General features: G+C 34.3%; 1 protein-coding gene across 2 annotated transcripts in view; it reads left to right on the forward strand.

Moving 5' to 3' along the window:
- The window catches only part of LOC140449007 (polypeptide N-acetylgalactosaminyltransferase 3-like), a 48,390-nt gene that overhangs the window by 13,789 nt on the left and 10,531 nt on the right, over window positions 1–24,070 (forward strand). For both annotated transcript variants that reach the window (XM_072542147.1, XM_072542150.1), the window contains 4 exons: window positions 3,977–4,116; window positions 12,605–12,886; window positions 17,451–17,620; window positions 22,957–23,272. In XM_072542147.1, the coding sequence (XP_072398248.1) occupies window positions 3,983–4,116; window positions 12,605–12,886; window positions 17,451–17,620; window positions 22,957–23,272 (902 nt within the window). In that variant the 5' untranslated portion in view covers window positions 3,977–3,982. The remainder of the gene's footprint in view (window positions 1–3,976; window positions 4,117–12,604; window positions 12,887–17,450; window positions 17,621–22,956; window positions 23,273–24,070) is intronic.

Consider the following 24,070-nt stretch of genomic DNA (forward strand, 5'->3'; position numbering starts at 1 on the left):
GCGGGATGCAAAGAACAATACACATCGTCTCTCCCGCTACGGCCGGCGCGACAGGTCGAAGCTTGTCGGATCATGAAAAGTATCTATTTCTCAGGTCCTGAGTAAGTATCTAAGATACTATTTTGTATCTAAGATACTTTTTTGTATCTAAGATACTTTTAGTATCTAGAGATACTTTTAAAGATAAAAGATACTAGATACTTTTAAGAAGTATCTAAAGTAAAAGTAACTTTTAAATGAACCAAAAAGTATCTTAAATAAAAGTAACTAAGATACTTTTAGTATCTTAGATACTTTTTTTATCTTTTTACTAAAGATACTTTCAGCTCTGTTTGTAATAAATAATAATAAATACATAAATAAATCTTAGCTAATTAAGCACTTTCCTTGGAGTGTATAGAATAGGAATTATGACAAACTGCCGTTCCAATATAATGCACAATAAAATTTTTTATACAGGACGGGTCCTCTAATATGTAAATTAAAAAAAAATTGAATTCTTAAAGTTTTTACTCCACATTTTCAAAAAATAACATTTTCACATTTAGCCGATTACGATCCTTCAACTGTCAGATTTAACTAAAACGCCATGCAATAATTCTCGACATTCTTAAAATCCTATATGACGTCAAAATTAGTGACGCACTGAAAGAAGGGTTTGGGACAGACTGTAAATGCAATATACTGTTAACTTGATTATTAAAAACTGAAAATAGGGGCATCTTACATGACCTCCTTTAGTTGGTGAGGTTTTATCGACTTGGGCTAACTGCCAGTTAGCCCAAGACTCCAGCACAGATCAGAGGTAATGTAAGTCGATAAAACCTCACCAACTAAAGGGGCTCATGTAAGATGCCCCCATTTTCAGTTTTTAATAATCAAGTTAACAGTCTATTGCATTTACCTTGATAAATACCATGAGGATTTTTTAATACGGATGTCCTTCCAATGTTTTTATGTGGCCATACAATGTTTTTAACAACTTTTTATTAAACTGATGATGGAATGATTTTAACTCCGAAAAGATCTTCTTTAAAATAAAAATTTTAAGCTTTTAATAAGCATTTTTTATACCTTAATACACACGAACACCACGTGCTTAATAGTTAAAGGCCTATATTTGCTGAGGATATAATTTTTATTTTATAAAAACCTCTATTTATAGTCAAAAATCGTAAGTAAAGTTGACTCATTTTTTTTGAGTAGCCGAATTGGCTCGGTGGTGGAGGAACTCTTCTTCTATCAGTCCGACGAGAAAAAATTCGATACTTCAAATCCCCGGCGCTCGGAAAAATTTATCATATCTCCTTTAAAAATGGATCAATTTCCAATTTCCATGAACCAATATGGAAATATGGATTTTTTATATGGGGTAGTGGAAAATTTTGTGAACATACTCTTAATCATATTTATTTTACATATAATATATTTTTTTATACTCTTTAAATGAAAATGTTATAATATTCCACGAACTTATTAGTAAAAAGAGGATTATATTAAACGGAAAAAAATCAGTACTCAATTCTAAACTAAAAAATCAAACCTAAAGCTAAGGTTAATGCTATTAATTAACTCGCACTGCGCCAAGCTTTCCACCTCTTCTCTGACGTCTTCTTCGGAGTTTCCGAGGTCACTACTGCACTAATCACTAATCAATGCATTACTGCTACTGGGAACAGCGGACGTCGGGGACTGGGGACAGACATTTACACCGTCGATGGTGACGTGGTTTGGGTGGAGTTTAGCGTGGGCGTTTTTTATGCAAAAAGCATAATATTGTAGCTCTTTTAATTTTAAATCAAATGATACTTTGAATGAAAGATCCAATCGGTGAATCCTTTTTCGAGATACGTTTAATTGATCATAAAACTTCTTAAATGTTCATAAATTTTGCAGGGCCTAAACATTTTTTTCTTTTAAGATAGAGATTGAATTCTAAACGGATTCTGTTCTTGGTCGATTATATTGTTATGTAGGAATATATTTATTACTTTGAAATAGGGGCGACTTTTGCGTTATAAATTAGTTAAGTTCCCCACACGTTACACACATTTTTAACTTATTGTTTCGTATAGCTGAAGTTAAGACAAAGATTAAAAAAAGTTTTCTTCCATGTTTAAATTGTAGTAGAGGTTGGGGCGATTGGGCTACTCCCCTTCACTTCCACTCTGACGTCGTTCAGCTCGAGAACGACTGGATGGATCATGACGTATAAGGAGTCGTTGGAAAGAAAATAGGTCATGAAGTAAATAATAAAGAGTTGGGGTCAGAGAGTGAATTGTCAAAAAGACCTTAAGCTTATAGTGCCTAAACGAATTAACATACAGGACCGTGCGATATGTCATATTACAGGATTTAGCAAATAGAATATGATGACAAAGAAAAAGCAAAGCTGCCTGCATGCAAAAAGGGTTTAATGCACGTAAGTTTGCTACTATCGGGCCAATCGTGTGTGTTTTATTTTAAATTATGCTAAGGGTTTTTTGAATACACAATAACAAATTTAAGCATTAATTTGCAAACCTTATTAGCATTAGAAGGTTTTTGTACTGTTAATATTACTCATAAAAATCAACTTTTGAGCTCTACAGGCAATCTCACAAGTTTTGTTATTACTAAATTGATCGGCTAAATTCAAATTTAATAAGAAAAATATAGTTAATTAGAGGATCAGAAAACGTTTGAAGGGGATATAAATTTTATATGTGGACAGAAAATGGGCAGTTAATTGATGTACATATGAATTTAAATTTGTTATTTATAAACAAGAAAGAATACTTAGTTCATTGGAACAAGTGTTGTGTTTCAATTTTATATTTAATCAATTTCACGAGCAATAAACTTCAAAATTTTTAAGATTATTTTTTAAAGTTTTGAAAAAGAAATAAAATATTGTATAATTTTAATTGCATGAAATGAAATTCCTGTAGTTGGTTGTAAATCATCAATCATAAAAACTTTTATTTAAAAAATCCTTTAAAAATTCACTAATTAATACACGTTTTTTTTTTCTCCACAGCTTGGGCTAAAGTTTAAAATGCCAAAGCAACACCTTATGTTTCAGTATTGTTTTCAGTCTATATCCTAAAAGTCAATTTCTAATTTTTTAATTTTAATGACTATATTTATACAAGATGAGTTATAACTATTGGGACATGCACTAGAATTAGGTTATTTGCACCAAAATATGGCCATTTGACTAAATATTACAATTTGAAATGTCACTCTGGAAAAAGATACAGTGCGTGTAACGTTGAAATATCTTCTTTGTGTTTTGCTAATAATTTCACTCTATATTTATAAATACTTATCAAAATCAGCGTAGAGACATAACATTGGATAGGGAATATAATTTTAAACTTTTTTACAGGAGACCTTCACGTGGGGGATTAATGTTAATGAAATTGAGTCAAAACTTTTTTTGGTGAATTATTTTTACTGTAACAGTTTAGTGTATTGTTACATTTTTAACGCTATTATTACTCTATCGACTAAACTAACAGATGAAAAAATGCGGAATATGATTTATGTATACAGGCAAGAAAATGTTGACGGTTACTCAGCAGCCCGATGTTATCTATTGATATATGCAAACAAAAGGCAAATAAACAACAAAACTTTTGGTCATTTCGTATCTCTTCCATATTTGGTCTAATGGGCATATTGTGGTCCAAATAACCTGATTCAAGTCTGTGTAATAATATTTATAACTCTCCCTGTATATAGCTATTCTGGTATTTAGCTCTACATTACAAATACCTAGATCGTGAATTTCCTTCTCGATTTAGCTGTTCTTCTTGAATGTAACCCAAAGAAGAGTCAATTATTACATACTTATAGATAAAAAAATGTTTCTTGATTATAAATAAATAAATAATCAAACCTTTTTCTGCTTATGTAAGCAGTATGGAACATATGGCTTATGCTCCATATGTTCCATACTGCTTATATCTGCTAATTTTTTATTTCATTTAAGATCACCATGTTTGCTGGTATAAGACGAAGACTCAAAAAAACACTACCAATGATATTATTTGTAATCCTAACTGTGATTTTTTTGGTAAGAATATATTTTAATGGAAAAGAAAATGAAATTCATCCTAAACATATACTTAGGTAAGTAAAAAGAAAGCATCAAAAAAAGATACAGAAAAGTAGCAATTTCTATGGCAGCTAAATGTATATATACATATGTATATAATATATATATATATATATATATATATATATATATATATATATATATATATATATATAAATATATATATATATATATATATATATATATTTATGTGTGTGTGTGTATGTAGAAACTTTTTTCTTTTCTGGGTTTGTCGGTCTGTTGTAAATAAAACTAATTAACTATTGCTTAAACGTTTCGGCAAATTTGCCATTTTCAATAAGGACTTTATTTTTAAAACAGTATATTATACAATTATATTTCATGTTTACAGTTTTTAAAAGTTTAATATAGATTAAAAAATTGGTATCTGACATTGACAGATGATATCTGGCAGGTATCTTAAAATAAGAGTAGTTCAGGGTCGTATCTTAAATATCTTCCATAGTGCATTTACAACATTTATTAAATTATGATACATATTGGAAAGATCTTTGATGTCAGTTTTATTATTAATAGAATTTGGATCTTTTTTATGTGAATCAGCTCCAATATGCATCTTTTGTTGTAATTTTGTTCTTTTTCTAAAATATGTACATTTTCAAAATCAAAAGAATGGCTATTTCCTAGAGAATGTTTGGCTATGGCTGTTTGTGTGCAACAACTCTTCTATGCAGGTATTGATGTGATTACAATTTATTTTATAAATAACATTTTATTGATGGTCTTTATTAACCTTGGGTTTAAATGTTGAAAAATATTTTCCAGATGTTTTTGATGATTTATGTCCAACAATAATATCATACTTTGCCAACATTTTTGACATTTGTTCGAAAAATCCATTATTGTATTGTAAGGATATATAGCATTTGTTTGAGTTAGTGACATTATTATTATTATCCAGATTTAGCCATACGGCTCTCACTCCCTCTAAGGGGAAAATTCACTCATCCCAGATACCTACTGTATCAAAAGGATTGAGCTCTGGTGGGACTCTTTCCGTGTTATCGAGCCCTAGGTGACTTGGTATGCTGGAGTATCTCCCAAAAATTTTCGTACACATCTGGATGTTGAGATAAGTACAGCTTTCTGCATGGTCTTGTAGAGGTGTTCATTCAGACCTAGCTTTCTTATGTTTTCTAGGAGGTTCTTCGGAATAACTCCAGTAGTAGAGAGAATAATAGGTATTGTCTGGGTACTTTCCATTCTCCACTGTCTTCGTATTTGAATTTCCAGATCCCTGTATTTGGCGATCTTTTCGTTTTGTTTAATACGAAGATTATTGTTGTTGGGTATCGCCACATCAATTAGTGTTGTTTGTCTCTTTAGTTTATTAACTAGTATGAGATCTGGTCTATTATGTGCCACTGTTTGGTCTGTGAGCACAGTGCGGTCCCAGTATAGCTTGTAGTTATCATTCTCAAGTATACTTTCAGGAACGTATTGATAATATGGGAGATGGTTTGTTTGGAGAAGTCCCAGTTTGATGGCTATCTCTTGATGAAGGATCTTTCCTACTGAGTCGTGCCGTTCCTTATATTCAGTTGCAGCAAATGCCTGGCAACCCCCGGTAATGTGTTGGATGGTTTCTTGAGCTTGACATCCATATCGGCATTTGTCATTTTGGACCTGAGGGTCTTTGACGATATATTTCAGGTAATTTTTTGTTGGTATAACCTGATCCTGAATGGCGAGTAATGAACCTTCTGTTTCAGGGAACAACTTTCCTGATGTCAGCCAATAGTTCGACGCTTTATTGTCGACGTGGTCTTGACTGACCTCATTAGGATGTCGCCCGTGAAGAGGTTTACCCATCCAGGTGCGCATTTTTTCGTCCTTAGTAAGATGGTTTATGCGCATTTCTGGTTCCCTCAGTTTGATCGGTGTTGTATCATCTACTGCACAAATCGCGCGATGTAGAGTAGATGTCTCAGCCTGCACCTGAAAATAAGTTCTTAAATTAGTAATGTGTTTTTCTAGTTGCTCACTTATATCCATAAGTCCTCTTCCTCCTAAATACCGCGGTAATGTCGTTCTTTCTACTGCACATCGAGGATGGTGTTTTTGTGCCTTTGTGAGGTGTGTTCGTACTTTTCGCTGAAGATTTTCTATATCGGTTTTTGTCCACTTAACAATACCAAATGAGTAGCTAAGCGCGGAACATGCGTAGGTGTTTAGTGCCTTAAACAAATTTTTACTGTTAAGGTGTGAACGAAGCAGCTGTTTTACCCTTCGTATAAACTCAGTAGTTATCTCAGTTTTCATTTGCTTATGGTCAATCTTCCGAGCTTGCTTTATTCCGAGGTATTTATACATATCATTTTCACCCATGGCCTCGATGTTCTGGCCGTTTTGCATATCGAATCCGCCGGGCTGAACCTTTCCTTTGATTATATTTAAGACACGGCACTTGTCAAGACCGAAGTGCATACTAATATCATTAGAGAAATTTTCTACTGTTTTTAGCATCTGATCCAGGTGGTTTCGAGTGGAAGCTAGTAGTTTTAAATCATCCATATACAATAGATGATTAAGCTTTGCAACAACAGTGGTGTTATTTTTGATGCTAAAACCTGTGTCAGTTGAGTTCAGTATCTGGGATAGGGGGTTCATCGCTAGACAAAACCACAGTGGGCTCAACGAATCTCCTTGAAAGAGGCCCCGGTTGATTGCAATATTTTCAGTTTCGATATTGTTTTCACCAGGTATTTTGAGGTGAATTTTTGTCTTCCAATCTGACATTATATGTTTTAAAAAGGTCACTATGTTATCATCGACTTTATATATTTTTAATATATCTATAAGCCATTCATGTGGCACTGAATCAAACGCTTTCTTGTAGTCGATGAAAGCAGTAAAGAGATTCCGTTTTTTGCTATATGCTTGGTTAGAAATGACAGAGTCGATGATAAGTTGTTCTTTGCAGCCCATGGAACCCTTAGCGCATCCTTTCTGTTGTGGCTCTATGATATTATTTATATATTTATATTATTATTATCCAGATTTAGCCATACGGCTCACACTCCCTCTAAGGGGAAAATTCACTCATCCCAGATACCTACGGTATCAAAAGGATTGAGCTCTGGTGGGACTCTTTCCATGTTATCGAGTCCTAGGTGACTTGGTACATCGGTGTATCTCCCAAAAATTTTCGAACGCATCTGGACGTCGAAAGTAGCACAGCTTTCTGCATGATCTTATATAGATGTTCATTTAGACCCAGCTTTCTTATGTTTTCTAGAAGGTTCTTCGGGATGACTCCAGTGGTAGAAAGAATAATAGGTATCGTCTGGGTACTTTCCATTCTCCATTGTCTCCTTATTTGTATTTCCAGATCTCTGTACTTGGCGATCTTTTCGTTGTACTTAACACGCAGATTATTGTTGTTAGGTATCGCCACATCGATTAGTGTTGTTTGTCTTGTAAGTTTATTAACTAGCACGAGATCTGGTCTGTTATGTGCTACAGTTTGGTCTGTGAGCACAGTGCGATCCCAGTATAGCTTGTAGTTGTCATTCTCAAGCATACTCTCAGGAACGTATTGATAATATGGGAGATGGTTTGTTTGTAGAAGTCCCAGTTTAAAAGCTATCTCTTGATGGAGGATCTTTCCTACTGAGTCATGCCGTTCCTTATAGTCAGTTGCAGCAAATGCCTGGCAGCCCCCGGTAAGATGTTGGATGGTTTCTTGGGCTTGACATCCATATCGGCATTTGTCGTTTTGGACCTGAGGGTCTTTGACGATATATTTCAGGTAATTTTTTGTTGGTATAACCTGATCCTGAATGGCCAGTAGTGAACCTTCTGTTTCAGGGAACATCTTTCCTGATGTCAGCCAATAGTTCGACGCTATATTGTCGACATGGTCTTGACTGACCTCATGGGGATGTCGCCCGTGCAGAGGTTTACCCATCCAGGTGCGCATTTTTTCGTCCTTAGTAAGATGGTTTATGCGCATTTCTGGTTCCCTCAGTTTGATCGGTGTTGTATCATCTACTGCGCAAATGGCGCGATGTAGAGTAGATGTCTCAGCCTGCACCTGAAAATAAGTTCTTAAATTAGTAATTTGTTTTTCTAGTTGCTCACTTATATCCATAAGTCCTCGTCCTCCTAAATACCGCGGTAATGTCGTTCTTTCTACTGCACTTCGAGGATGGTGTTTTTGTGCCTTTGTGAGGTGTGTTCGTACTTTTCGCTGAAGATTTTCTATATCGGTTTTTGTCCACTTAACAATACCAAATGAGTAGCTAAGCGCGGAACATGCGTAGGTGTTTAGTGCCTTAAACAAGTTTTTACTGTTAAGATGTGAACGAAGCAGCTGTTTTACCCTTCGTATAAACTCAGTAGTTATCTCAGTTTTCATTTGCTTATGGTCAATCTTCCGAGCTTGCTTTATTCCGAGGTATTTATACATATCATTTTCACCCATGGCCTCGATGTTCTGGCCGTTTTGCATATCGAATCCGCCGGGCTGAACCTTTCCTTTGATTATATTTAAGACACGGCACTTGTCAAGACCGAAGTGCATACTAATATCATTAGAGAAATTTTCTACTGTTTTTAGCATCTGATCCAGGTGGCTTCGAGTGGAAGCTAGTAGTTTTAAATCATCCATATACAATAGATGATTAAGCTTTGCAACAACAGTGGTGTTATTTTTGATGCTAAAACCTGTGTTAGTTGAGTTCAGTATCTGGGATAGGGGGTTCATCGCTAGACAAAACCACAGTGGGCTCAACGAATTTCCTTGAAATAGGCCCCGGTTGATTGCAATATTTTCAGTTTCGATATTGTTTTCACCAGGTATTTTGAGGTGAATTTTTGTCTTCCAATCTGACATTATATGTTTTAAAAAGGTCACTATGTTATCATCGACTTTATATATTTTTAATATATCTATAAGCCATTCATGTGGCACTGAATCGAACGCTTTCTTGTAGTCGATGAAAGCAGTAAAGAGATTCCGTTTTTTGCTATATGCTTGGTTAGAAATGACAGAGTCGATGATAAGTTGTGCTTTGCAGCCCATGGAACCCTTAGCGCATCCTTTCTGTTGTGGCTCTATGATATTGTTTAGAGCACAGTGTTGGTTGATACGCCGGGCTACACAGGATGTGACCAATTTATACAGAGTTGGAAGACAAGTAATTGGGCGGTACTTGGTTGGATCTTGGGTGTTATTTTGATCTTTGGGAATTAAATAAGTTGTTCCCTGGGTTAGGAAAGATGGTATTTCCTGCGGATTAGAAATAGTGTTATTAATTACTGCTGATAGGCACTCATGAATACTCCAGAACTTTTTAAGCCAGAAGTTCTGAACGCCATCTGGTCCAGGAGATTTCCAGTTATGAAGCTCTTTGATAATATTTGAAACTTCTTCAGTGGTGAAGGGTTCGTAGGGAGCAGTAACGTAGTGTTGGCAGTTGTGCGCCGTATCTTCGATCCATCCAGCATTGGTGTTAAGAGCGGCTGGTGTGGAAAGTTGATTTCCCCAAAACTCATGGATTTCTTCTCGGCTTGGGTAAGATTTATTGGCACTTTCTGCAGTAGAATTGAGTTTCCGATAGAACGCCTTCTCGGCATTTTCAAAAAGCGTATTGTCACATTTTCGTTTGTTACTAATTTTGTATCTCCTTAGTCGGCCTGAGTAAACGGAAAGCTTTTGTTTTAATGTATCCAGGCACTGTTGTGCTGTGTTGTTTTCTGGATTATATTGTGAGTGTCTTGCGGTGGTTATCATTATTTCTTCAGCTCTTCTGATTACTTTTCTACTTGTTGTTCCTCGAACATATTCCGTGATTTGACCAATGTCCCTACGTAATGATTCAATTTTCGTTAGCAGCCGTTTTTCCCAAGGTGCAACTCTGTTATATGCCCCTCCGATATTAGTACCCCGTCGTGTTCTGGTCTTAATGCCCATAACATTAGCAATTGCTGTTGCTGCACAGTAAATCAGCGTGTGCATATATTCCAATGTATGGGCTTCCACGACATAATTGGGCAGGACTTCAGTGTTCACAATTTGTAACAGCACTCCTAGTTTCTTACAAGAGTTTACTCTTGGTAGCGGTGGTCTGCTAAGTGGGTTTGTTCCATTAAACTCTTGTACGGCGCGTGCCATTTCGTTAACTAGGCTATCGCGCAACTCGTTCTCCTGCTGTGTATTATCAGGTTGAGTTTCTTGTTCTTGTATGACAACCTCAGGAATTGGCTCTTGTATTTCGTTAAGGGCTTGATTTCCAACTACCTCTTGATTATGAATCTCCCGTTCGACTTCGCTTCTGATGTTATTGCGTCTAGTCTCTGGGATCAGATTATTTCTGATAATTACCCGGTATTGATCTGCTACTCGTTGTTCAGATACTTGGATTTCTGGGTACTCTCTGCAAAATTCGGCATACAGATTTTGTCGATAGCCGATCGTTTCTTGACCGAGGTTTGTCACCTTATAATAAAAGCGCAAAATATTTTCATTCATGGACACAGTCCATTTCATGCGCTGCCTCGGTCGTCCCGCTTGAGTGAGCGCCGGCTGATGTTCCAGCGCAGCACCTTCAGCGAGCGGAGCTCTTGTTGTTGTTTGGCTCGCTTGTGGTTGTTGTTCTTGTTGGGCTGTAGCTGATTGTATGACAGGGGCCCGCCTCCTCAACACCCTGCCACCGACGTCCCGCATGCTGTCACGTCCAGCGCCGGCTCCAGACGTGCCCTGGCGATCCCCAGGCAGCGACCCTAAACATAAATTATTATACTCCATTATCATGGGTGTGCATTTTATACCTACTGCCAGGTGTCAGTTTTTGTTCCACGGCAGGTATCCCTGCTACCCTCTGGGTATCTGCGCTACGAATACCCAGAGAGCATCCCCCATTCGCAGGGGGCCGCGCCTGATAGAAGAACTGACAAAAAACTCCCACAGGTTATTATTATTATTATTATTATTATTATTGCTAGGTATGGTCTGGATTTGTTTTGGTTTGGTATTGGAATTAGATTGGTTTCTGATAATATAACTTCTTGTTAATATTCTGGAGGATAATTATTTTTTTCTAGAATATCTTTAACTTTTCTCAAACTTGCGAAATGATATTGTGGACTAGATAGAATAATTGCTCTGTAGTAAGACTGAACACAACACCTCTTTTATGTGCTATGGGTGCGTTGGTATTAAAATTTAAATATCTTCCGGTCCAAACATCTTTTGTAAACCAGTTAGTTGTTATCATTCTGTTGGTGTTATATTCTAAACTTAAATCAAGAAAAGTAATTTTATTGTTTTCTTCTAGTTCATGAGTAAATTGAATGTTATTATGGAAATTATTGAACATTTAAAAAGTATGATCGATTTCATGACCCTGAATGCAGATTAAGCAGTCATCAACATATAGTTTATAGAAATGTACGTTGTACTTCAATTTAGAGATGATTGTTGTTTCTAATATTTCCATTACTAAGTTTGTCATTGGTGCTGAGATGGGCGAACCCATGGCCACTCCAGAAATCTGACAATAGTATTCATTTTCATGTTGGAAGAACGTTGAATTGAGGCAGAATTTTACACCCTCCAGGAATTCTTCAAGAGGAAGAGAAGTATGTGTTTGGATGTCATTCCATCTAGTCTTGACACTTTTTAAAGCTATTTCAGTTGGGATGTTAATGTATAACAATATGCTGGTGCAGCTGCAGCTGCTTTAAGACGTCATCTGTAATGAGGTCAAAGTCAGGTGCTTTTTTGGGTTGATGTTGTGTTTTACCTCTGCTTCTCATTATTTAGAAGTAACAGGGCTGATTTTCGTTCTATCAAAGTTTATTTCAATTTAATCTTTTTATTTAGTATTTAGTTTAGTTTAGTTTATTTTTTATTTAGAAGTTTTTCTCCATTATGTGGCTGAAATGTGATTTTTAGATAATCTAAAAACATGATCTTAACTACTAACGCTGTTTCTAACAGAAGAGTTTTGCATGATAGGTATCTTAAGCTGTTTTGTTGCTTTCCAAATGGAGTAATCTGTAGTTTGATCAGAAGTTAGTTTATAACATTTTTGTCTTTCACTCTGTATAAAGTTTAAATTTGCGTCTTACAAAATATTCGACAGAGAAACACCTGAATTAAGAACGAGAAAGCATACTTAAAATCTGGCTGACCAAAATGTATTATTTTATTGCAGCACTTAACGCTCGGACCGCTCTTTACTGTTTGAAAGTCAAAATAAAATTAAAAAATAAATATAAACTCTATTTTTGAAAAAAATATATACATGACATATTTCGCCACATTTTGGCTTCTAAGATGTTAGAGACAACTAGCTTAAAACTGAATACTGAGTAATAAACATTCGTTATTCCGTCTTAAGTTTTTCTTTTTAAGTTTTACTTTAACATCTGAAGAATCCACCGTATAGTAGACCATGTTATCTAGAAGTGAAATTTGTCAAAAATAGAATTTGAATTTATTTATTTTGTATGTTCTCGATTTTTTCTTTTAAGGAAAAAATACCAAGAAGAATACGTCGATAGGCACGGAGTACGCGTAGTAGTAGGTCACTATAGAGGAAACATCGCCCACAACATTCCAGAAGCTTCTAACGAAACTATCAACAAAAATAACTTCGATCCAGTACCAAATGCTGGCAAAAACGGACAACCTTTGGTAGTAGACAACAAAGATTTCGTAAAAACGCAGCAGTTGTATCAGATCAACCAATTTAATTTAATGGCTAGTGATAAAATACCACTAAACAGGAGTTTGCCTGATTTTAGGAGGAAGAGGTAAGTTAAAATCAAGATTCTATGTTTTCTAGTATTTCCTAGTAGTAAAATATTTCCTAGCAAAGTTATGTCATAATCATACATAAAACATCAAGGAATATGCTCTTGATATTCCCCGGTATGTGATTTAGCACTAATCAGGATAGATAGTAGTTTAAGATTGAGCCCTGATGCAGTCCCATTCACACTTTAAATTTATTAGTTAGTTCTACACTCATCTCGCCATTAGTTGTTATGCAATCATACATATCTACACAGTTTCAACACACCCAAAGAGAATTCTTGTTTTATTCAATGCTCACCACAAAATCCTTCATATCTTTCTCAAGATCAATGAATATCATAAAAACTCCTACTTACTTTTTAATTTGCATTAATATCTCAAGAGGTAATATTGAATAAATTTTACAACCAAGATAGACAACGACGTTAGGTGGTCAGATAAGTTGTTATAATTTAAGTTAGGTGAAGTCCTCCTTCTAGTTTGAAGACATCAAGAGACAAGGAAATATGTACTTTAGGAAATATGCACCAATAAACGTCTGGCCATCAACAATTATACTTTATTCCTTCTTACATACAGAACAATACAAAACTTGACTGACAGTAGTTTATTACCTATTTTTGACATTACTCATTGCACTGTCAACAATGTCACTTCATATAGAACAACATCCACTTTTTATGTTGGATATTCTAACACTCTCCCTCAACATGAAAAGTAGATAAGCTAAATAATAGACCTTAACAAAATAAACATTATTTTAAATTCAAATTCTTATAGATTAACTGCAATTTCTTTGAATTTAACGACTTGGTCAACATATCAGCCACCATTTCATTCGTCGACATATATTTTAATTGAATATCATTGTTAGCTACTACTATTCACTTCTTGATTTTCACTCGCACTTTCTTCTATACTTTTTATATTCTCAGATTCCACAATTTCACATATACCACTTTTTACTTCTTCGGAGTTTTCATTCACACTAAAACATTCCGACTGATGTTGGTTCACTGATTTGGCTTCAACAATTCGCAAATTGCATATAACCTCAGGTTTAAATCGTACGTCGTGGCTCGATACGATTCTTCTTTCAAATGGAATCAATATCCTAAAACCATCCCTGTCATTCACATAACCAACTAAATAACCATGTATCGCCTTGTCATCAAATTTACTGCGAAGATTCTTGTTCACGTGAACATAACATTCAGTGCCAAATATTCTTAAATGTTTCAAACTTCCAATTGGCTTTCCATACCACAATTCATAGGGACTTTTACTTTCAATTGATGACTTTCCTGTACGATTCAGAATGTACACTGCAGTATTGCATGCTTCTGCCCACAATTGTTTGGACAACTTACATCGATTGATCCTAGATTTGAATGGCAATCTATGCATTTTTCCAATTGCACATCCATCGCAAAAGCTTTCTTTGCACCCATCAATGTCTATATTCATTTTCTTCAATACCTTCTTTACGTGTTGCTTATGCTGATGACCAAATCTTTCATGGTACACTTGCAACATATCTGTTGACTCTGCTAAGTTTACTTGAACGGGATTTGTTGGTTTCATAACACGTATATCAAGTGCATACAGGCCATTTTTGAAGTACCCAGTCATTACAGATTCACAAGTGTTTTTATCATATATATTTACACCTTTTTCATCAAGTACTGTAATAAAACCCCTTTGTGCAGCAGCTTTCACAGAAAACAAATGAGCACTTGCTTCAGGAACATAAAAAACATTCTTCAAGTCAGCACCTTTCCATTTATTATTCAGATGCGTTTGAATTTTCACTGTTCCTTGTCCATGGGCTAACATACATACATCCTTCTTACCCAGTGATATACTTTCTGGTTCAGCAAATTCTGTATAAGATGAGAAATATGGCTTATCTGTAGTGATATGATTTGTTGCTCCACTGTCACAATACCATTTTCCAGCTTCAATACAATTGTTAGATGAGGCACTTAAAATAACAGACAAAAAAGCAGTATCATTACTTTTCTTCTTACGTGCCATTTCCACTTTGCCCAGTCTTCAGGACCCTCGAGTTTGTCAACTTGAATTTTATAATCGTTACTGCTGGTCGCCATATTTTATTCACCGACAATAACAACAAACAAAACTGAATGAAGTACGAACCTAACCTGTTCACAGTTCACACGTGGACTGGGCCCAAAACCTGTTATAATTTAAGTTAGGTGAAGTCCTCCTTCCAGTTTGAAGACATCAAGAGACAAGGAAATATGTACTTTAGGAAATATGCACCAATAAACGTCTGGCCATCAACAATTATACTTTATTCCTTCTTACATACAGAACAATACAAAACTTGACTGACAGTAGTTTATTACCTATTTTTGACATTACTCATTGCACTGTCAACAATGTCACTTCATATAGAACAACATCCACTTTTTATGTTGGATATTCTAACATAAGTAACCTCCTATATAATGAAAAAAAATATTTTTCCAGAAAATTATTTTATTTTAGTCGATATAATCTCATTTTAGCTCAATACGGTGATCTCCGCGATTTTCCAACTTCTACTCTACAAAAAAGGCGTTTTTTTCGTCAATTATCTCTTCGTTCAAGCTGAATTTTTTATTTACGAGCCATCTCTTCAGATTTGGAAACACATAATAATAGGAAGGGGTCAACTCATGAATTTTTTACATTGTCATAACGCTCTTGTAAGCCAGTGAATTATCTTGAAAAAAGAACACTTTTTATTGTGCGTATGGGACCATTTCTCACTGAGTATTAATAATGCACAATAATATTGGATATTAATATTTTTACCTTTTTCAAGGTAAACAATTAAAATTATTTATCGCTTCGAGGTATGTGGCCCAGATACGATGTTTTTCTTATTTAAATTGTATTCATAAGCTTTCTGTCATGTCCAATTCGTCTGAACACTTCTTCGTTTGAGACTTAGCCTGCAGCCCAAGGAATTTTAATTTTTTTAATTTTATCAATATCCCCTTTTGACGCTCCTCATCGACAGATCTAACACGTGGTTCATTACCTTCATGACACTTTTTACAACTGTTTACACATGTTGAAGTTTGAAAATGTTTAATGATATTTTTAACTGTTGTAACACTTGATGGGGGTCTATTTTCGAAGGCAACAATAAATAAATCAATTACTTCGCGTATCGAATGACCCTGAAAGTACCATGTTACAAGTTGCACTTTTTCTTTTACGGTATACAACTTAATAGGCATTTTATTAATTATTTGTTTATTCTTTCAGAACTTCGTTTGAAATTTTTAATGTCAATGAGACAAAATGAGACACAATTCGTACCTACGTCTCTGGTACCTACTGTGAAATGAATATAGAGGTGGAAACATGTAACATGTCACAGCGATTGCCATTGTGTTGTATGGTCAATAAAACAATGTCGTGATCTGTATAGGTACATGTTTACATATAACTAACTATATATAAACTAAATAACCACAGATTATGGTAAAACAGATAAAAGAAAAATCGATATAATTCAAGACACTTACCTACACGAGTATGTGCTTCAATTCTACAGGATGCGACTACACGATGGAATAGAGATACCTAAAGAGAAAGAAACCCCGCTATCATAAAAAATAAATGATTTAAAATTAATATCATCACAAAAATAAAATCAGAATCGCCAATAAGTAAAAAAATATACAAAGAGAGCGAGAACTCAGACAAGGAAATATCCTTTCATTTTTCTTTCATTTATTTACGGATAGAATAATAGAATAACTGCTTCCACAATAAGATACAGAATGACAACCAATGAGTCAGTATTGTCAGCTTTACAAATCACGCTCTTATTAGAGCCAAAGGTGAGAAGATCTACAGAATCAATGAAAAGACAATGTGAATGACCATTCATAGCTAGAGAGCGAATAAAATGTAAACCATTGGTCAATAACAAATCTGGAGGACAGTTATCACAGTTCAAATATCTAAGAATTGATCTCTTCAGTGGATATGATCCTGCAAAATATTTATAGTGTTATAAACAAAGCAGCAACTATGTCAGGATGTCTAACAGATGAAATTTGGAAAAACTGATTTATGAGAGCAGACAGCAAAATTAAAATTTACAAAACTTGCATTAGACCTCGTATGAAATATGGAATAGAAACAAAAAAATAAAATCAGAAGTATCTAAGAGCGTAATGTGGCGTGCAAGAGATAATTAGATTTGAAAGACCGAGTACCGAAAATTGGGCTAGACAGAAAGGGAAAGAAAAGTAAGGGCGCCGAAAAAATGAAGAGATAGTTAACAATCCACTTCCCAAAAGATATTACAGCGATGAATCGGTAGTAACAAATCGAAAGATCTTTAACAAAAAAAAATAAGAAGAAGCCTTGATATTTAAAAATTCCTAATTCTCTCCACCCTTAAAAGCTTTTATAACCTATAGAAAATCATAGTTAAATTATTACCAAAACAAAAAATGTTAAACGGTACAATAAAACATCTACTTGGAAACAGTTTTGGAATTATTTTTTTTTAAAATGACTTTATTTTAGATGCACCATGTTGTTTGAAGACTACTTGACATACCCAAAAACAAGTATCATCATTGTTTTTCACAATGAAGCATGGTCTACTTTGTTACGAACGGTATGGAGTGTCATCAATCGATCTCCTAAAGAATTAGTTCAGGAAATCATACTAGTTGATGATGCCAGCGAAAGAGGTAAGTGTATGATAATCAGACTATTTACCGAAATTCATTAACTTCTTTCTCTCCTTATTGAACCTCCCTATCAATATCTAATATATTTTTAAACATGGGCTTGAGATTATATCCCTTATTCTAACCACAGTTTTAATACTTAACTGTGTTTTGACAAAAGGATCAGCTTAGATTACAAACGAACCGTCGAAAAATTGAGATCAAGGCTAGGAGACTTTTTCAAAGATCACAGAGAACTGACAGGAACGATCCCAAAAGTCAAGCCTTCCAAAGAACTTCAACCTGAATTACAATACCTAACAATACGGAAACAAATGTCGCAAGCAGAGTTATTAAAGCAAGTACGGAAGTGGAGTACACACTTTGATAAAAAGCACTCGGACGCAGTAGACTTTATAGAAACGCTAGACGAATTAAGCCTAGCCTACGAGATCGATAAAGAAGATCTACTAAAAGCATTAACAGAATTGTTAGGACACCATGATTACTATGGTACCTAAACAACAACAAAAATTGTAAATCGTGTAGACAGACTTCAGCGAAGATTTTAAGAAAGCTTCCTATCCCAGAGGATATTTGCTGCAACTAGAGGAGCAAATCAGATAATGAAAGAAAAGCCAGAATAAGTCAGCGGACAGATATATTACGGATATTTAAACATTAATTAGACGAGAAGGATCATTGACCAGAAATCAAGAATTGTAACGAATGCGTGTAAGTATGCTACCGGAATATAAGCTTTATATTCGCCGCCAAGACTTTAAAGATGTAACGGAATTGCAAGATTTAGCACAGGAGTACGAAGCCAAAGAAGACAGAAAGACCCAAGAAAATCAAAATCTTCAAAGACACCGGGAGCAGACAACCCTAAAAGAATATGATAAGGAACCTGCTTTAGATGTAAGATACCAGCAAGATGCCAAAGAATGGTAAAAAATGGTAAAGAATGGAATGGAAAAAAACAGTCGTCCGAATCAGATTCGACTGCGTACGTTGTCGTCGCTACACTACCAGCGAACAACGAGTTTCGACTTTTTGCATCATTAAAAATCGGGCACAAAACTTAAAGCGCTAATTGATACAAGAATTCTTAAAAATTATGATGGAGACTGAATTGCACAGGCATACAAGTACTCTCTGGTAAACTATAGCGCAAGAACCAATCTATCAAACGATTCAACAATGATCAATGGTTCGATAAAGATATGACTAAACAAAATACATAGAACCGAGAAGAAACATGTAACGATTTAAAGGACTCTACCCAAAATACGGAATTAGAAAGATTCCTAAAAAAGAAACACAGGGAATTTGAAAAAACAGACCCACTCACTTGATAAAATACGAAATAAAATAGAAGAAAGGATGCGACCCCTTAAACAGCCGTTTACTGCATAACTCCGCAATGTTATAAATCATCAAGCAAGAAGTAGTTGGAGTTCACTGATTGTACCAATGAGGAAAAACGACAACTTATACAGTCAATGAGCTATCAGCTAAGGACGCATAAACTTAAAGAAGCACACTACGTCTATTGTTTTACTACTGATGGAAAAAGTATTGATAATTTCATTTGCTAAATAGATGCATACTCCTCCCCCTCGACGAGTACCTCTGTCTCTACGAAATATAAATAAGTTAGGACACCATGGGTTCACCACTACCACCGGAAATAACAAACCTGTTTATGAAATAAATAGAACAGCGAGCAATAGAAACAGCAGAACACAAACCCCAACTTTGACTTAGGTACGTGGATGATACTTTTATAATCTGGACACATGGAGAAGAAAAACTAAAAGTATTTTTAGAACACATCAATAATATACACCATAAAATCAAGTTTACTATGGAACTGGAAGAAAACGAACAACTACCATTTTTAGATATGTTAATAATAAAGAAGGAAGACGGGCACATAGGACACAGTATACCGAAAACACACTCATACCGACAGATACCTACATGCCGATTCACATCACCATCTGCACAATTACATTCAGTCATTAAAACCCTGATGACACGATCCGAAAGACTGACAGATGAAGAACATAAAAATAAAGAAATGCATAATGTGAAAACAGCGCTAAGAAAAAACGGCTTTTTAACATATACCATTGAAATTGCTCATAATGCTAAAAAAAGAATTAAGAATCCAACAGAGTGCTAAGAAAACACAAAATAGAAACGATATAATACCGACAGAAAAATTTCAACCATTTTACCATGCTATGATGCTAGCTAACATTGAAATTAGAAGAAAACGCAAAATCAGAGAATCAATAGAAGTATAAAAAAATCCCAACAGTCTAAACCAAAGAGATGATACTCAAAGGCTTCCAACAACATGGAAAACGGTATTAAAGTAAAAGTCAAAAATATATTAGACCACAAGACCGACTAGTAGGACCCCACCTACTTACACATGGACAGAACCAATCACAAGAAGCCTTTCGGCTATAAAAAGTAAACGCATCGACCAGAGGAGGATGTATAGACATAACCATAAACTGATCGACCACCTAATCAGGGTCTAGCCGGATGGTTGCCGAAGATCAACCAATCAGGGTAGTAGGTACAATGCCAAAATAAGTACCTACAGAAGAAGACGACAGGAGGACACCAACCAAAGACCAGGAATCAAAAAGGAAAAATATCCAGAAGCAGGCGGTGCAAGAGCGGGACGTCAGAAAGAAGATAATGAAATATTAAATTTGAAATGTAAATATTATTAGGGCAATAAACGTTTTTATTTTTATTTTTATACAGAAGAGTCAGTTAACTTCAAGCATCAGCGAGAAGCGCTACTACTTGACTTGACAATGGCAAGTGCGACCTTGCCGAAACGTCGTCAGTCAAAATAATGGTTTTCATCAAAACCAAAATTATTCAATGCGGTATCTATATATATATACATATATATACATATGTATATATATATATACATATATATATATATATATATATATGTTGCCGAGAGGGGGCGTTTGGGCCTGCAGGACCCATCGCCGGCTCTGCGGACTTCTTCCTGTCCTCGAAATTAGACCGGGTGTTGACCATCTTTGCTTGTCACTGATAAAATGGTTTAATACTTCTACTGGTATAAAATAACGGTTACCGTGACAAGTATCTGTTATAGGTAACAGTTCCAAGGAGCAGTTACAAAATAACAGATCAAAAATAGAAAACAGAACAGGTAAAATAGTCTAAGTATACCTTGACTTACGGAAGGAATAACTTAGTAAACAAGAAAAATAAAATGGTATAAAAGTACAATGCAAAGAAAATGTTTCTAAGTGTTTCTTGACTTACGGAAGAAACAACTTAGAATGAAAAGTAAAATACACAAGATAAAAGAATAGAAAAATGCAGAAATATTCCTAAGTGTTTCTTGTCTTACGGAAGAAACAACTTAGGACAGAAATACAGATAAATGAAATATGTAAATATGAAACAAGGTATGGAAATATTTCTAAGTGTTTCTTGACTTACGGAAGAAACAACTTAGAGTGAAAACAAACAAGAGAATCAAATATGGAAAAATAAGAATACAAATACTCATAAGTGTTTCTTGACTTACGGAAGAAACGACTTACAAATACGAAAAATCAAATACAGAAAAGATGTGGAAATATTGCTAAGTGTTTCTTGACTTACGGAAGAAACAACTTAGCATAAAATAGAAAATGAAAGAGACAAATGTATTAAGTATTTTCTTAACTTAAGGAAGAAAATATCTTAGATAAAATATCGGAAATAATAATGCAACAATGATTATGAAAATATTTCTAAGTGTTCTTTTGACTTACCGGAGAAGAACGGCTTAGACGCACAATTAAAATAACAAGTCAAATATTCAGAGAAATATTTCTAAGAGTTCTTTGACTTACCGGAAAAAACTACTTAGACAAAGTACAAATCAAAATATAAAATAGAAAAAGCAAGATAAATATTTCTAAGTGTTCTTAACTTACGGAAGAACAACTTAGACACAAAATACAAGAAAAATAAACAATCAAAATAATCAAATAAAATATCAAACAATCAGTACATGAACAAATATAGATCAATGTATTATTCTAACCTGAAAAGGTCTGAATATACAATAATGCTAAAATAAAATGGTATATAAAAAAATCAGAAATAAAACAATAACTTAGTAGGAACAATAATAGTACCGACTAGGTCTACAGTAGAAGAGGCAAGCTCGACTGACCGATGAGAGAAAATCTACCTGCTTTTATGTAAAACAAATCCTTTGTTTTACGTAGCGAAAGTGGAATTTCCCTGCATAGAATCAATTAGAAATTTGGATTTGGCCAACCTTGGAATTCCCAAGTATTTTAACCGATATCCAAATTCCTTGATGCGTCGAGGACATATATATATATATATATATATATATATATATATATATATATATATATATATATATATATATACGGTCATTCTCTCCATTATTTTTACGAGTACGAAGTTGCTGCAAGGTGTCTTGTCATTAATAACAGAATAAGTTGCAGTAGATTTGTTTTCCAAAAGTTTATTTTTGTTACGAAGAATTTTTCGAGTGTGGTGTTCAGAACTCATTTTTACTTTTATCATGCGGGGATAATCTTCATTTTGATTTGGTTTGCCGAGTTTATAAAGTGTAACAGGAGTTTCTTGACATCCGATGATTTCTAGGGCTAAATTTATTTTATTCTTATTATGATGATCTCATGATCATTAACAAGGCTATCGGTAAATTTTGTTGTTGTAATAGAATCAAGCTGATTTAATTTATTGCTGAATTCAGGTAGTTCAATATCAAAGTCTTCAATTTTCTTTTTAATGTCCGCTCTAAACTTCACTAGTAGACTCTTGATTTCAGTAATATTCCCAATATTTGAAAATGCATTGCAAAGTATACATTTCCCACGTACTTTTCAGATCCAGACAAGGCAGATCCGTACAAGCGATGTGTATTGGTTTCTTACAGCCATCACACTGGAGCTTTCTATCGGAGGTAGAAGTTAGCTTTAAACAATTAGCATAAAACGATGTATTAGGCATGATGAACTTTGTGTTAGTTTTAGATATGAATCATAATTATTGAATTCGTTCGCAGCTTTACATTCAAATCTACTGTGATCTGCAGTTTCAAATGGTATATTTTTATTTGGAAATGAGATTTGAATGTGTTGTGTTGGCGGGGTTAAATATATTTTTAGGGGAAATTACCTCGGTACTTTTACAGAGTCTTTTTATAGAGCCAAATTACTAATACACTATTTGCTTGTTGTTGAATTTCTTTTAAGTTAATTTAAAAGAAATATTTAACTTGTATGATTTTTCAGAATTCTTAAAAAAGCCCCTAGACGACTATATCAAAACACTACCAATAAAAACAATCATCATACGCAGTTCAACCAGAGTAGGTCTCATCAAGGCTAGATTAAAAGGTGCCAGAGTAGCCGAAGGTGAAGTTTTAACATTTTTAGACGCTCACTGTGAATGTACCCAAGGTTGGTTAGAGCCACTGCTGTCTGTGATAAATAAAGATAAGAAGACTGTCATTTGCCCTACTATAGATATTATTAACCATGATACGTTTGCGTATGTTAAGAGTTTCGAGTTGCACTGGGGTGCCTTTAACTGGAATCTTCAGTTTAGGTAAGGATAGCTGTGGATATACAGATTGAACGAATTTAAAACGGAACATACGAAATCAATGTATTTCGGCTCAACTCCGCTCTAGGTAGTTGGCCAACACAACGTTGGCAAATAATTATATTATAAAAATCCAATACTTCAGCGGGCTACTGGATTCGGAACTCATTCAAGAACAAGTCAAAACTCCACCCAAATAGGTTGCCTAGAATCACTGAAAAAACTAGACTAAACAAGCAGTTATTATGCTGTCAAACCACTTATCGCTTCCTTATAGTCCAAGAGATAGAGCCGAATTTACAATGTTAACTATTAAATATTTTTGGTATAACAAATAGTAATTTTACTTATTTTTTATTACAATAAAAAGGTTTTTAAATTTATATTGCATAAATAATGATTGGTCAGATATAAGAAAAATTTGATTTATTATTACATTAATAATCAAATACAAAATATATTATTTCTATTTATCAATAGGTAAAATTCAATTTGTAGAATTCCTTTAACATTTTACAAATAATTATTAATAAAAATCAATTTAATAGTGGAATTATCAATTTTTTAAGTTTTGAAATTTACTTTGTGGATATTTTCAATATTTTGTTTAACTTTCAAATTGATTGAATTTTTTTTCATTAGTTAATTATAATTTTACAAATTCTGTTTGGACATTAATTATGCATCATTATTATTTTAAAATATTAAAATAATAATGATGCGCGTTCATTTAGATCAGTAATTCTAGACGCATGCGCTAAATGTAATAAGTATCAAGATGCTTTTATTCAACTTGGTGAA

The sequence above is a fragment of the Diabrotica undecimpunctata genome, chromosome 1 (assembly GCF_040954645.1).
Source record: "Diabrotica undecimpunctata isolate CICGRU chromosome 1, icDiaUnde3, whole genome shotgun sequence".
NCBI classification, from domain to species: Eukaryota; Metazoa; Arthropoda; class Insecta; order Coleoptera; family Chrysomelidae; genus Diabrotica; species Diabrotica undecimpunctata.